We start from the raw sequence: 13,475 nt of genomic DNA on the forward strand, positions 1-13,475 counted from the left end.
TTGTATCTGTATATCAATAAATGTGGACAGTATCCAATAGGACGCCCACAAATGTATCTAGAGGGAGATCCAGAAATGATTGCCACTCAAAATGTGAACGGTTTAATCAAGTTAAAGATTTTGCCCAGCAGAAATGTCTTTTATCCAGAACTGCCACTTCGCTCAAATAAGAAGTTGTTGTTTCCACTTTGTGCTTCTTGTGCCACAGCATTAAATCAAGATTTTGAATGTACGCATTCCGACAGTGAACGAAGTCTAACAGGAACGTGGTTGTCCTATGAAATTTAAAAAGCCATTGAACTTGGGTATCAAGTAGTTGAAATTTACGAAATTTGGGATAACGACAACAACGTATATAATCCTGAAACAAAAGACGGCGGATTATTCAGTGCATATATCAACACATTTTCGAAATCTAAGCTGGAAGCTTCTGGATGGTCGAACAATTGCGTCACCAAAGAAGAAAAGCAACAGTGCATTCATATGGTACAACAACGTGAAGGCATAATTTTAGATGCAGCAAATATAATGACAAATTCAGCACGTCGAAGTCTTGCAAAACTCTGTTTGAATGCCTTCTGGTGACGACTCGCTATAAGAGATAATTTCAGCCAAACGATCATCATTAACGACCCCCAAAGAATTGTATCAAAAATTAACTGCTCAAGATATACAAGTCAACCAAATTTCACCTGTCAATGATTCGTCCTTATACTTTCATTGGCAGTATGAAGATGATGTTCCAGTACAAAATCACAATGCTAGTGTTGTCCTTGGAGCATTTGCGACGTATCAAGCTCGTAAAAGCATACATTAAAAAATTTGTGTCGGATGGCCCAAAATAATATGCTTTAGAAATATACGACCCCGACAAGAAATCAATCAGTTATGTATGCAAAATTCGTTGATTCACACTCAATTATACAGCAAGCTAAAAGTTAAATTTCAAAAGTTTGGAGTAAATTATCGTCAATCAGTCCAGTGAAAAATCTTCATTAGCACGCTACACAAAGTTTACAGAACCCAGAATCAACATCTTGTCACGAAACCTGAAGAAAAGAAGTACAGTTTCAATTATTAAAAACACCGATTAATACCCGATATATACGAGACATTGCCCTATCGATATAAAAAGCCAGAACAAAATAACAGCCATATTTTCCTTAATCCCACCAACATCACCTCCCAAAGACGGGCAAAAAGACAACCGTAACACGAGACATGCTTCAACGATGCCCGAGTTCGTTCTGATGCTACACCGGAGACAAACTCGGGTGCAGAAGATGACATCACCTTACAGAAACCAGTGGAGAAAACGAATTCAGGTACGTCACATTTACTTTTCTTTTTCTCACTCACTGTCTTGGTGTACCTGCTGATTATATAATATCTGATGTTATGTTCTTGTTAGATGTTAATAATCTGTTTTCTTCTTTTATAGGAATCAAAATAAATATTACAACGTATATTTTATTTTCTCTTCACAGAATTTGTGCCCCGTCACAGATACGTCTTTTCTTGAAGAAAAACAAATGCACACAAACATGGAGAAAAATAAATTCTGTATTTCACATCCTAAAATAAATGTACAAAAACACGAAGAAAAGTAATTCTGTATTTTATTTCACATCCTAAAATCAAATTCTTTTTCTGTACCGCGATTTCAATTTCTTTTTCTGAATCAGTTTACCAGTAAAATAAAATTTCTGACATCAATGTTTTCGAAAAACTAATTTTCGTTACTAAATTTTTGTTCACATCCTAAAATCAAATTCTTTTTCTGTACCGCGATTTCAATTTATTTTTCTGAATCAGTCTACCGGTAAATAAAGTTTCTGAAATTGTTGTTTTACGAAAAACTAATTTTTCGTTACTAAATTTTTTGTTTCAGAACTTTTTTTCGTGTACGAAACAAAATTCTCTTTTAGAAAAGTTTTGGGCACAAAACAAAATTCTGTTTCAGAAAGAATTTCGTGTACGAAAAAAATCTGTTTCAGAAAATTTTTGTGTACGAAACAAAATACTCTTTCAGAAACTTTTAACAAAACTTTTGTGTACGGAACAAAATTGTTTCAGAAAATTTTTTGTGTACAAACAAAATTCTGTTTCAGAAAAAAATGTGTACAAACAATATTCTGTTTCAGAAATTGTTTTCTGTACAATGCAATATTCTGTTTCAGAAAAATTTGTGTACGAAACAAATTCAGTTTTCGTCACGAAACAGCTCCGACTAAATGAATCGATCCATTCTGATAGTGTTGGCAACACTGGAAAATCACGCGATTATTGTTGTAGTATCGCTAAGGCACTGTGTTACAACGAACACAACCAGATCCGAACTAACATTCCTAAACGTCTGATTCGTCTCTAAATACAGCCAACTACACAATAAGGTTATCTTTATACGTATAAATGCCAGCACTGTCAGCAAGGTTTCCTTCAAGGTCAAAGTCGTACATGAAGTAAAAAAGATGATAACACAGACCTCTTTTCTATATGAAACATAAACCTATTGTGAAAACTGTTCGCACTAAAAACTTCTCAATGGGGCAGAGTGGCTCAGCGCTTGTCTCTGATGTGTGAGATCCCATCTTCAGTCCTCAGTCAAGTAAGTTAATGTTTTCTCCTGTTTCGTCCTATTATTTCTCATCATTATCGTTTCTCTTAGCCTCGAGGGAACGTTAAACTTAAAATTTCCTGAAACTAGCACCAAGAATGGAACTCGGACGATTGCAATTTCGACAACATAGTAATCAATCATTATTCAAGGAGAACGATATAAATCACGAGGTCTTACAGTAACTTAAAATTGGTAAGGGTGAACAATACAGTTTTAAGGTATCTATGAGGTATATTTTAAGGAACGAAATGGATCACGAAGTATATATCAAATTTAAGGGAATGATCGTAAGTACACCTCCATATAATCATATAACGTAATAAGGCACCAAAATCAATAATTAATACTCATCAAAGGGAACGGACTATCCATACACTCTATAAGGTAAGAAATAAAGATACAATCTCCAAAATGTTATACCCATAAAAGGGAACGAAATAAACCCCTCAGTTGGACTATCCCATAAAGGCGGAGCATATAAACGCAAAAAGGCATGGCCTAACATCACGTGACCCCATGACGTGATCCCAAAGGCAATGCTAAGGTGGGCGCAGGGGCGTATCAAAGGGAACAAAAATAAAGTAGGCTATATGTATACCCTATAAGGCAAGAAAGGGAATAACATTCTTCAAATTTATAACCATAAAAGGGAAAAAAATAAACCCATAGACTCGTCCGTTACAGATCCTTGTAGACTATTTTGGAGTTTTTTATGCACTTGAAAATGTCTATACTTTAACATTTTTATAGGTCTTTGAGTTCCTGAGCATACTTATACAAAAGTTTTTGATACTTAAATAATACAATAAAAATTTTAATATTTCACAGATATAAACGTTGTTAACACACTCTGTATCTCCTGTGTTTTCCGGTGTGGGCCCGTAAAACTTTGGATTTCTTACTTTTCTTCACTCCTCTGTCAATTGCACATTGCTTGATTGGACAACGCTACTATCAATATAAGATGTTCCCTTGTCAGACTCATACCTTGTTTCATTTTGTCATATGTTGGTGGGAAGAGAATATGTAAAATACCACTACAGACTTCTTATCTCATTGCTTGCAGCTTAGAAAAGTCTATGTGGTACGTACAAAGCTGGCGTTAAGACTTTTGTGCATTGCACTCCACACAGTAGGTTTGTGTGTCTAGCATGTGCTACAAGCATGAACGTTTTACAGTAAAACAAACTATTTGTAGTAAAGGTCATTTGTAATCAAAATTGTGTTCTAAGGAAAATAATTTTAAACAGTAGAGCGAGCAATTACATAAATTATTTTCGTTTCTATTAACTGTGTATACTATTTATTTCAGTGCTATTTTGTCCGAAATATAACATGCAATAGTAGAGGATATTGGAAACCTGTTTATACTGTGATGGGTGTATGTCACAGCTTCCATCTGAGTAAGTACACAAGCATGTTTCTGTTCAATTATTTATTTAGTGTGTTTGTATGTTTCTTTGTAAAAGTTGTCCATATTCCATAGTTGCTCATAATCCATGGAAAAGGAGAGATTAAATCTCTAAATATACTGTGGTTGTTACAGTAAAATGAAAACACTGGTGGAACGAATAAACAGTAAACAAACAGGAGAACCCTCTCCCGGGAAACTCATAGAGGACTGCGCAGATATAAACATTGCATCCTCATTGATACCATATCCACAGCTTCTATACGCATCCGTATCATTTCTATCTAGAGCTGCACCCGCATCCCAAGTAGTGAGACAAAAACTAACATTTTCCCTGTAACAAATATTTGAAAAATAGTTACTAAGAAAATAATAATAAATATGTTCTTCCTTTATAGTTTTGTGAACACCATGAGTAAGATTTTAAAAAATCAAATTAAAAGTTAAATAAATCTTTCCTATTATAACTCAACTAATCTCTTTCCAGCCTTAGAAAAAGGTGGATGTAAACAAACTCACCTGACTATCAGTGGATCGATGACCAGTGATTGGTTGTTCGTCTCACTGCACTAATATCCTACCGCAATATAATCCCTACTAAAATAATAATTTCAAATGAAAATATCCGAATTTATCCTGTATTTTGTGATAATAAACGCAATATATATAATATTTAACAACAGATGTAGCTTTATTTCAACCTCACTCGTCTTTGGACATTGCGCATCCGTATGCGTTCGCGCGCCAACCCCACTCATTGGAAATTGTAGAATACAGAGAGTTCCATTTCGAAAAAGTGTTGCAATATTTCACCTTCCTCTCGTGTTATAAAACTCAAAAGAGAACAACAGGAACAGAGACAGTATCGTTAACATAACGATTTAAGAAAATATGTATTTCCAACATAACATAAGTCAGTGTCAATGCGTTAGTTATATACCAACCAACAGAGCTTTAGACTTTGAAAATTATGCGACGACAATAAGCTAGCAGAAGATCTTGCTGTCCACGTCTTTCGCTGCTGAAGCACGTGTGAGCCGCGGAGTAATGTATTTCGCTTCGTTTACATCTACTTTGTTCTAAAGCTGGAAAGACTTTACACTAGCAAAACGTGGTAATATTCAAGCACTACAAAATTAAAAGAAATACAGTATATACTTATGTAAAGTCTTCTCAAATACAAATAGAGAACAAAAGAGCCAAATTGGTAATATCGTATCTGCCAGTTATTTCTGAGAGAAAAATATAGCCATATGGAGGTTTTCGTTCCTTCTCAGCACCAAGGATATAAGAGACATGGTCCTACAGATGGAGTCTGTTTCTGGTATTATGCTGTTCCGAATGAAATGTCCGCTTTGGTATCTAGTGGGAAACTGACCTCGGCAACAAAACGAAGTGATGGACTTAGTCACATGTCTAACGTTATAAACTCTTCACATATCCTGCAAATATGCTTACCTAAAAGGAAAGGAGGCAGTGCGTTGTTGAATAGGGTCGATTGAAAGTGCGCTATAGAGAACGTACAATTGCTAGTGAGGTTTCTTCACGAAGTCAAACTTAGACATCCTGAACAGTAACCTGTAAAAAGCATTAACAGTGCATGTAACTAGAAATGGCGAATGAACGCACCATGCACAGTTAGTTTGTTAAATTTTGGTCGAGTGACATAGCACTGAAAAATGAGCTCCCTGAGCATCAACCATTGTGTTTGGATGAACTCCCCTAGAACCGAACCTCGGACCATTGCAGACGATTTTGGTATACACCATCCCAATATCAGGGTAATTAATAAGGTGAAAATGTTGGATTCATTTTTGGCATATGAACTGACACCGGTCAACAAGAATAGCTGTCGGAAAGTGGGCAATTTTCTGAGTATATGGAATAGCTTCGAAGATTGTCTGCATAGGGTTGTCACTTAGGATAAAATATAATTCTCAGACGATAACTTTAAATGGTCATAACAGTGGTTGTGTAGCGATCAGTGTCCGTAGGAAGTCTCAAACCATGTTTCTAACCGAGAAATGTGTTCTGCGTGTGGTGAGTGTGATTCATCATGTTTCTCTCCTTGGAGACAACATTATCACTGAGGATTGTTATAGTCCTAAACTCTATGAAATAGGGTCTACTGACAATACGCATCCACAAGCTTCTAACAATTATCAACAGACTTGATGTTCTCATATTGTACAACAATCCATTCTTATATGTCGCTCAAAGGACAGTCCAAACTTTACATTAGTTACAGTATGAAACCTTTTCTCAACTCCCGTATTCTGTGGTTTTAATTCTTTTGGCCTTTGCAAATAATGCATCTAGGGTGGATATTTCATTCGAAACAATATAATACTTATGCACTTACTTATTTGATTCATTTTTTGTGTGTGATGTAATTTCCACTTGTAAACAGTTGAATGAAAGGAGGAGATCAGTTTCTTTACTGTAACATTATGTATAGAATACCTATATAGAGTGAGGATGAGTAAATGAAACGCAACATTTTATTTTGCAGATAATCCCCAAGTATCCTTTACGGGTCCATTCAGCGGTATGCTGATAAAGCTTGAAGAGTCAGAAAAAATAGTTAATCCTAAAGTTTTTGGATGGACGCTTTTAGTTCATGATCCGAGTGAGGTACCGATACTCTCTATAACAACACACGGAATGGCTATGCATCCAGGTTGGGGTGGAGCACTCAAAATGTACATCAGAGAGGTAAGACTTTTAATTAACTCAATTGTTGCTAAGCACGTTTCTTTCACCAAACATACAATGTTAGCCACATCAATATGGAATCCAATGTGAGCATTAGTATTAGTGTTGTAAATAGAAAAAAAAACGTTCGTATTTTTTCAGAAATGTACTTTTTTTAAAGAAAAAAACATTGCCTATCGTTTTTTTTTTCAAATAGTCATTTGTAATGCATCTTACGTCATTTAAGTCTGAAGTATTTTTATGTAGGTGTAATTACCATAAAATGCAACATAAATTAAATACTAGATACTGATACGGTACAAATATTTTACAATTTATATGAGTAGAAACCGGTACCTACTAATAATCCAGGTTTCTGTGGTGTTTCATCAATATCAACCAAGAAATAAAAATATAAGTGAACATTTGTTTTCTTCGTGAAAGTAGACCTTTAATAAATACGAAAATAATATCACGAACAGTATGAAATGCAAATAACTTGTCTAAAGGTAAAAACTAATACTAATTTGCCTACTAATATTTTTCTGAATATCATATATAAATAATTTGTCGACTAGATATATGATATACATTGCCCGCTCTACCATATGTGCAACATGCGCATTTGCACGGGGCTGCAATATCTGTCATAAGTATTTTATTTAAAATAAATATTTCTTGTTGGAAACAGATTTCATGATCATAGTAGTTAAATTTACTAAGCTGACCTTCTATTTGAATACTACATTCATAAATTATGTTTAGGTCGCATTAGTTTAAGTCGCATGGTCAGTGCTAAAGCAAATGGTAAAATAAATCCCAGAACAAATTGCTTGATTGTTGTCAAATACAAGAACTCAATTCTCGAACGCCTGTCCCCTTTGGATAGTTATCAGAGTTCTGATACGAAAGCTTCTTTTGTATTTGTCGCAAATAAGATCGTTATCATTGAAGGTGGAAACACTTTAAAAAATAACAGATGAAGAAGGAATAAAAGAGCTAGTTTCACTATAATTGCAAACTGATATGTTGAGATTGAAACTTCACATTAAATTCTATAAAACGGATTACCATCTTTCAGATGTATTTGCTTTATCTTTCACTAACATAATAGATTAATATATAAGAAAACAACAGACACAACAAGATTGTATTTGAAGTAAGTATTTAAGCCTCTCTGAGTGCGAGTGTAGTTTCCCTCCCCTTCGTTGTTGTTGTTCATGCTAGAGTAGCATACTTAAAATCGTGACTTTTAACAGTTGTTCTTTCCGGAGAAAGAGGGAGGCAGCAAATTACGTCATTGTACGGACGAAAAATTGCCTAGGGCCGGCCCTGATGATATGTACACTCATGTCCAAAATGATTGTCGTATATCTATGTCTTCTTGTATGAATATAATTTGATAATGATTTTGCAGGGTACTTTTAATACTGATGCTATGTGTATAATCGGAAAATGTATATTTGTGGTAAATTTCAAAGGAAAAGAACTATAAATACGAAAATGAGAAAGAGTAAAAGAAAATGTTGCTAAATGGACAAGAAAGTTTTATTTTCGTTTCATTGTTTTTATTTACTGCTGTTTCGACATAAAATTTGCCACATACATATCTTTACCAATTATATAAATACTAACATTATAAGAAATACAAGCGGATTCTTTATCAAATTGTAATCCTATAACAACATATTTATAGACATGCGACAATAATTTTGGACATGAGTGTACATACAAGACATGAATATAGGATGACGTAATTTGAAGTAATACAGGGTGTTTCAAAATGAATATTAGGGTTTTGAAACTTTGTATCTATCACAGGTAACTTAGAATTATAAGTATTATCAAATGAAAGAGCAACTTAAACAGTTTTGTACACATTAATGCTATGCTTTGTTTCCTCTGTCTGCTGTTAGAAAGAGCAAGTAGCAAAGATGGAGACTAGAGAGCAGAAAGCTTTTTTGTGTTTTAATTTTGCAAAGGATGAATCTGTAGTTGCAGTGCAACCGTCTGTGTGAATTGAATGTTTTGTGCCATATGGCGGAAAGTTTATGGGCCTTTCTCACCTATCGATTCAATGTGTGCAGTGTGACGAATGAAGCTTACATCGAACACTTGAAGCAAAAACTGTTTAAGGTGTTCTTTTATTTGATGTATTGTTTATAATTGTACGTAAAATGTAATAAGTACTACGAAGACTTAAAACCCCGATATTCATTTTGAAACACCTTCATTTCTCAGCAACAGTATTGGAATTAAGGTGTAAAAAGGAGAGAAAATTTTCCTTATAAAGTGATTGTTTACAACAACGATATTATTATTAGTCAAAACTATAATTACTACAACAACACGAGTTACTAGTAAAAAAAATGTAATCAAATGTACAATAACCCTTTCGGACCCAGGTGGCCAAAGTAGCACATACGGGTGTGTCACTTTTTTAATCCGTTCCTGTATGGACACTAATTAAGATATCAGGATTTTTTTGCCAAATATGGTTGGATCATAGTTTATTATTTTAGTTTCTTTTTCTTCTGTGTGTCGAATTTCCTTCTCAAATTTCACCCTAGTCAAAAATTCGAAAATTTTCGAATTTTTAATTTTCTTTATTACTTTTCCGACTTCATTCGTTGTAGAGAGACCTCCATAAGACTTGTCAGGTAGGTACGTGGGATGGATACCTAATTGTTGACATCAATTGGACGGGCCTGCGCGCAGTGTTGCCATCTACGGAAATTAAAATCTCATTAAATTTGGGCAAAAATTCCAAATTTTTGTTATAAATCCGTACCAATACGTCCGAGTGCAAGTCAACTTACTTTAGTCGAACATTTTTCCTTACTGAACAAACTTGGGTACATATAGTTACAGTGGGATAAATAGGGAACGCACGAAAAATTCGAATTTAGGTTCTAACTCTTGATTTTCCTGGACTTTTTTGTTTATCGAAATATATTTTTGGTAATTAGAAGCTTTATTTTTAAATATTGCCATGATACTTGTAGGATATATTAGTAATTCCAGTGTTTATTTTAAGACCAATTTTCGTCTGTCTGGTAGCAGTGTTGTCAGCTACGGAAAATTTTAATTCCAGATTTTAGGGGAAAATTTTGGAAAAATTACGTGTTTTGTCTATTATATCCGTCGTGTTGACTACATCGGAACAAACGTACCAGTATCTGAAATTCTTCTCTTTGCCCTTCGCAACTTATTATAGAAAGTTTCAATAGGATAATTATGAGAAGTACAGTTGAGGCTTACAGTGGACCTTGTTCTCTAAGTGGAAAGATAACTGTGATTTTTTTAGGTGGAATGAAATATTTTTAAAGACCTGCTTACTTTATTAGATATCGTCACAATTCTTGTAAAATATATTAAAAGGATACCAAAGCTTATTTTACGATAGTTTGTGTGTGCCTGCAAGCACTGTTGCCAGCTACAGAAAATTTTAATTTCCGATTTTAGGGGGAAATTTTGGAAAAAAATCCTTTTTGTCTCTATTATTTCCCTCTTGTTGGCTACATTAGAACAAACGTACCACTGTCTGAAAGCCTCGTCCTTAGCCTACACAGTGCACCATAAAAATCTTCGGTAGAATAATTAGGGGAAGTACAGTTGCGGCTTATAATAAACTATGTTGTTTAAATGATAAGAAAATGGTGAATTTCTGACGTAGAATGAGACTTTTAAAAAATATTTCATGCTTACTTTGTTAGATATCGTCATGATACTTCTAGAATGTATTCTTGGGGTATCAAGGTTTACTTTCAGATAGTTTACGTCTGTTTGATGGCAGTGTTGCCAGCCAAAACAAATAATTCTCGATTTTAGGTGAAAAATTCGGTAATTTTCCCTTTTCCCCTCTATTATTTTCCTCTTGCTAGCTACGTTGGAACAAATGTACCACTACCTGAAAGCCTTTTCTTTATCCTACAGAACGCACCATAAAAAGTTTCAATAGGATAATTAGAGAAGCTGTAGCCCCGGCATATCCGTTTATTTTTGCTTCTGAGGCGTAAAAAGTGTCAAAATTTCATGTGTATGGAAACAGAGAAGTTTTTCTTTCTCTCTTTGAATAGGAGCCAGGGACTTCAGGTTTACACTGTGCCTTGTCAACGCACCAAAGAATTTTTTTAGGTGACTTGGACTCATATGGCAACAGTGGTGCTAGATGAAAAAAAGTCTTGAAATTCGGTTAGAGATTTTTTTTGTAAATTTTCACCCTTACATTTCCCTCAGTAATTTCCCACCCGCTGGCAACACTGCAATGTAACTTACACCAAAAAATATCCACAATCCTTTTCTAAAAAACAAAGTCTTAACCATATCAATCGGGTAAATGGTTTTTGAGCAATAAGTCACTAACTGACAATGTAGGAAAACGCCAAAAATGACCTGGGTCCGAAAGGAATAATCATATGATTTTTCTCGTATAGGTACAAGGAAACAAACGACTTGTAAGTTACAAGGGCTTCGACTCAAGTTCTATTGATTATTTCAATAATCTTCGACATAAATCAATAAATAATAGTTACCAGAAAAAAAAAAACATGAAAAAGAACGATGTTTTTATTGAAAAAAATCTTTACAGAAAGAAAACTTTTTTTTACAAAACTTATTAGTATGTACGCGTTTGCAGCAAGCTCTGAACCAAGATAAGGACCGACTTTTTCAGAAGATAGGTTCATCTAGATTCATCCCAAGAGTGTTTATGTGATATACACAAAGATGTACATGATGTTGAAAGTTTTTTGAATCAGAAAAGTGTTATCCAATCAGTAAAATGTCAGTATCTTTTGCTAAATTACTGTACTTCCAATTATTGAAGCGAGTGTAATCGAACTTCCAACATTTCATACGACATTTATTTATCAGTCTGTCTGGTTGTTCCTACACGGAAAAAAATGTTGTATTATTTCAACGACATACCTATGTGTTAACAGGAATGTGTTAAAATATAGCACAAACTCGTGGTTAGAATAATTCACTCTCCATTTGAAGTTGTGTGTTAAATGCCGGTAGTTGAAATGAAACACAGCCTGTGTTAAATTAACACAAGTGTAGAATCTTCGGTATCGGTTTCTGCGTGATTGCCAAATATGTTGGGCATCGAATTACAAACGCTTGTGAAATACTTAAACAAATCCAGGATGTGTTCTCAATTGTTTTACATAATGTTTCTGAAGAAATGTTGGGGAGGACTACAAAAAAATTTATGGAGATTTCTTAAATGAAGTGTTCTGTAGTTTACTATTTTTATTTTAAAATTACAATCTTCGGTAAGCCTAAGCATGCACATCACAAGTTTTCCAACACATGGTTACATCTAGTGTTGTAAAAAAAGTTTTTTTTTCTGTGAAGTTTTTATCAATAATAAACATCGTTCTTTTTCATGTTTTTTTCAAATGACTGTTTTTTTCTGGCAACTATTATTTATTGAGTTATGTTGCAGATTATTGAAATAATCGACAGAACCTGAGTCAAAGCCCTCGTAACTCACAAATCGTTTGTTTCTTTGTACCTATACGAAAAAAGTGTGTGATTATTCCTTTCGGAACCAGGTCATTTTTGTCGTTTCCCTACATTGTCAATTAGTGGCTTGTTGCTCAAAAATCATTTATTCGATTGATATGGTTGAGGCCTTGTTTCTTAGGAAATGGATGTGGTTATTTTGTGGTGTAAGTTGCATTGCAGTTTTGCCAACGGGTGGGAAATTATTGAGGAAAATGTAGGGGTGAAAATTTACAAAAAATTCCTAATCGAATTTATTTTTTTTTTAATCAAGGAACACTGCTGCCATATGGGTTCAAGTCACCTAAAAATTATTTGGAGTATTGACAAGGTACAGTGAAATCCTGAAGTCACTGGCTTTCATTCAAAGAAGGAAAGAAAAAATTCTCTGTCATCATACACATGAAGTTTTGACACGTTTTACGCCTCAGAAGCAAAAATCAACAGATATGCCGTGGCTACAGCTTCTCTAATTATCCTAATGAAACTTTTTATGATGGGTTCTGTAGGCCAAAGAGAAACCTTTCAGGTAGTGGTACGTTTGTTTCAATGTAGCCTGAAAGAGGGAAATAATAGAAGAGAAAAGAGAAATTTACCGAATTTTTCACCTAAAATCGGGAATTAATCGTTTTAGCTGGAAACACTGCCATCAGACAGACGAAAAGTATCTGGAAATAGACTTTGGTACCCCAAGAAAATACAATAGAAGTATCATGACGATAGCTAACAAAATAAGCATGAAATTAAAAAAAAATCTCATTCTACCTCAGAAGTTCACCATTTTCTTATCATTTACATAACATGGTTTATTATTAACCTAAAGTGTATTTCCCCTAATTATTCTAGTGAAAATTTTTAGGGTGCACTGTGTAGGCTAAGGATGAGGCTTTTAGACACTGGTACGTTTGTTTGAATGTAGTCAACAAGAGGGAAATAATAGAAACAAAGAGGGAATTTTTTTCAAAATCTTCCCCTAAAATCTGGAATTAAAATTTTCTGTAGCCGGCAACACAGAATTACCGGATTGTAAAGATGTGCACCGGTATTTGTTCAGTAAGGACAAGTGTTCGACTGGCGTAAATTGACTTGCGCTCAGACGTATAGGTACGGATTTATGAACAAAAATTTCAATTTTTTGCCTAAATTTAAGGAAATTTAATTTCCCTAATTAGCAACACTGCGTGCGGGCCGTCCAATGAATATCAACAATTAGGTCCATCCGATGTATCTGTTTGGTAA

General features: G+C 34.3%; 1 protein-coding gene across 4 annotated transcripts in view; it reads left to right on the top strand.

Annotated features, from left to right (window-relative positions):
• Window positions 1-13,475, top strand: part of LOC145683839 (bile acid-sensitive ion channel-like) — a 216,300-nt gene that overhangs the window by 101,990 nt on the left and 100,835 nt on the right. For all 4 annotated transcript variants that reach the window (XR_014131194.1, XR_014131195.1, XM_081755434.1 and 1 more), the window contains 2 exons: window positions 3,933-4,023; window positions 6,544-6,746. Coding sequence is in view for 2 of the 4 variants with exons in the window: in XM_081755434.1 (XP_081611560.1) it covers window positions 3,933-4,023; window positions 6,544-6,746 (294 nt within the window). In the remaining 2 variants the exon portion in view is untranslated. The remainder of the gene's footprint in view (window positions 1-3,932; window positions 4,024-6,543; window positions 6,747-13,475) is intronic.

This window comes from Thermobia domestica, chromosome 4, assembly GCF_964235325.1.
Source record: "Thermobia domestica chromosome 4, izTheDome1.hap1.1, whole genome shotgun sequence".
Lineage (NCBI taxonomy): Eukaryota > Metazoa > Arthropoda > Insecta > Zygentoma > Lepismatidae > Thermobia > Thermobia domestica.